The sequence below is a fragment of the Amphiura filiformis genome, chromosome 19 (genome assembly GCF_039555335.1).
Source record: "Amphiura filiformis chromosome 19, Afil_fr2py, whole genome shotgun sequence".
In the NCBI taxonomy this organism is placed as follows: domain Eukaryota; kingdom Metazoa; phylum Echinodermata; class Ophiuroidea; order Amphilepidida; family Amphiuridae; genus Amphiura; species Amphiura filiformis.
Genome location: NC_092646.1, coordinates 18497052 through 18500310, shown reverse-complemented (window position 1 = coordinate 18500310; position 3259 = coordinate 18497052). Strand labels below are relative to the sequence as shown.

General features: G+C 37.3%; 1 protein-coding gene across 1 annotated transcript; it reads right to left on the bottom strand.

Annotated features, from left to right (window-relative positions):
- Window positions 1-216: 216 nt before the first annotated feature.
- Window positions 217-2489, bottom strand: LOC140140278 (uncharacterized). The gene is made up of 3 exons (XM_072162066.1): window positions 2278-2489; window positions 1385-1524; window positions 217-647 (listed from the first exon to the last, which is right to left on the bottom strand). Exons 1-3 carry the CDS (start codon window positions 2487-2489, stop codon window positions 349-351), a joined length of 651 nt encoding a protein of 216 aa, XP_072018167.1. The 3' UTR covers window positions 217-348.
- Window positions 2490-3259: the final 770 nt, after the last annotated feature.

Genomic DNA, 3259 nt, shown 5'->3' with positions numbered 1-3259 from the left:
CATTATAAATTATTAAAACAAAATAAAAGATACTAATATCAACAGCTACTAGAAGTAAATGTAAAAAAGATAAATCAGACTAATCAGTTTTCATTTACCTGGACTTGAAAACGATCAGTCCAGTTTGCGAGCTGTATATTCAGCATCGAAGTTGTTACGTAATTCTCTTGGTTACCGGATCACGATATTTTGGTATGCCTTCGAGTGCCATGTGTGGTGATTGTTTCGATCGTGGTTCATTACTCAAGCGCGGATGCCGTTGACATAGCAACATTACGTAACTTCGATACTGAATTGCCCATAACGTGCTTTCGTGAGAATAATGGTCCTAGAATAGATCGTAAGTCCTTATCTGTCCGGTTCCGGTTCTGGCTCCGGCTCCGGTTCTGGTTCCGGTTCAGGTTCAGGTTCAGGTTCTGGTTCAGGTTCTGGTTCAGGTTCAGGTTCCGTTGTGGTTTCTCGGTAAGTGGTTGATTCTTGAGTCGTTGATTCTTGAGTGGATGATTCTTGTTGAATTCGCATGCACCGTGCTGAGCAATCAGAACAGTCAGTTCCATAATTGCAGTCAAATGATACATGACCAAACCCACCATCGTTGCACTCGCCATTACCATTAAACCCAAAACAACTGTCTTCGCATATAGTTACTGAAATAAAGCAAGAGTGGTTCACTATTTTCTTCTAGGCTCATTATACAGCAATAATTTTTTGGATTTGTTATAAACATATTATTGTGTTTTACCAGATGAAACATCCTAATCCTTTAGGTCTAACTGGGCATAAAGGTTAAAATTTCATATCCAATCAATTTTGAGGAAATTGTCTGCATTCAAAATCATACAATTGTCACTCCTAATTTCACTCTTTTGACAATAGTGATCAAGGAGAGTATAAAGCAAAAACTCGGAATACATAGACTGAACAGCTGAAGTTAGTCTTTGTATATACAAATCTTTCATTACTGGTCGATCACGATAGGATTTTGGTTCTATAAAACTTACAAAACTGAGCGTTTTGATCATGTTTGAGCCCTCTGTAGCTAGCTTTTGATTCAACAAGCTACTTGAGGGGGGGGTCCAACCTTAATGTACTCATTTTGTGAGCAAAAAAAAAAGGTTTCAGGCGCTAGCGCTTTTAAAGCAGCACATTTTTATGTTGAGTACCAATTTTTCAAAAATGTTTATGCTTTATCAAATTTTTACGGCCTTTTTTATTTATTAATTCTTTTTGCCGCCCCCTTCGTTTTTGCCGCCCCTGTTTTTGCCGCCCCTTCTTCTTCCGCCGCCCCTTCAATTTGGCCGCCCCCTGCTTTTACCCCGGGGGCTGGCGCTTTCTAGTGTAACAAAATTCTTCTGTCAATATAACTATAAGAATCAGTACTTACTTTTCTTTTCATCATCACACATGTTGCACGTATTTCCTTCCCATTCCTCGAAACACGTGCATTCAAATTGGTACTCATAGCTGTCGCCTACTTTAGTCCTCTTGTTTTTACACTCACCAAGATGTTGGCATGGTATAGAACTGAAAACAATGAAATTAAGGGATGTGTAATGGGCGGAACCTGCTTTTGATTACAGAGGGAGTGTGCCTGTAACAGACACAGTCAATAGAAAAGGACCAGCTCAGATCGCGGGCCAAATAAGTTTGCAGTTCAGAAATTGCATTTTTTTTCTCAGCCTAAAAGGAGCGTGACTAGATATTCGCGTTAATTTCATGTTAAGCTTGAAAACGCCAAATTGCAGTCACAAAATATATAATATTAGTAAATCACTAAAGCGAATGGCAACGTAGGTATGTGGACAAGAACTGCAATAACAATAACAAACTATGTGCCCAAATAGTCGTCTTTGGTATGTCCTTTTTTGATATATCACCAAAAATATCAAATTTTGGAAAAACGCCTCAACATTTAAACTAATAATAATAATAATAATAATAATAATAATAATAATAATAATAATAATAATAATAATAATAATTTAGTTCTTATAGCGCAGTACAATAAAATATCTCAAAGTGCTTTACAATAAACATGATAATAACACATGATACAAATTTATACATGGAAAGCAAATATATAAATTACACTGGTTAATACTGTCGAAACGCCGTAAACGCTCATTCTAGATCCCTGTTGGACTAAGTTAGACGTTGTGCCTTTTAAGCGCAGATACACCACTAGATCAGCCGTTAGATAATGTATGATTTCTGTTCTGTACTTCCCTTCCCTGTTTAATTCTTGTTTGTGTATTTCTTTATTATTTTATACTTTACCTGCACGGACAAGTCTCCTGTGGGGGGATCGGCATCTCCGTACTAGTTTTATGAAAAAGAGCTGAACGTCTCTCTCGCCTCCTGAACGCACGAGGGCGGTATGTTCCTACATTAACCAGGTTGACATCATTGTAAGATTTCATCATACATACGTCTACGAGCAGCACGTCAACACATGCGAGGATGAGAAGAATGCGATTGGATCCAGCCATTCTCTGTACAGAATACAAATTACGAAACTATTTGAAAACCTCAATGTGACACAATTTAGCATTTCAACTTATTATTTTGTTATCGTTGTCATCATGGACAACTATAATTTTAAGGTTCCTATGAGATACACCAAGTTCCATAGGTTCGTGGCCTTGTTTACTATTTTTGAAGCTATACCCTTTTAAAGAAATGTACACGTTTTTAACTCTGTCCACGGATGGGGTTTGGCTACATCAAAGATTGAAATAACACACACGTTTAATGACATGGACTATGACATCGTAATGAGGGTTGTTTGTTGTTGTTGTTTGTTTCTTTGGACACCCTGTATAACGGGGTTCATTACTATCGTTTTTCGGTCGATCAGCGTAGACATTTATTGCAACTCAGTCTAGCGTGACTAGATATTTGCGTTAATTTCATGATACGTTTAAAACGCATTGAAAACGCCAGATTGCAGTCATAAAATATATAATATTAGTAGATCACCCAAGCGAATGGTAACGTAGGTAAGAACTGCAATAACAATAACAAACTATGTGCATAAAGAGTTGTCTTTGGCATGTCGCTTTTTTGAAATATCGCCAAAATTTAAAATAAACACGAACCTTCCAAAATAAATATATATTCGCACTCGGCGGTCCAGTCACTACCTGCCGCTGTGATTTGGGGTATACCTAGGTTTCATTATCAATGAGGTATAGGACTTTTTATTTTTTCGGAGAAGAGCAGGTAGGGCAACTACTTGATTATATTTCTACATGTTCAT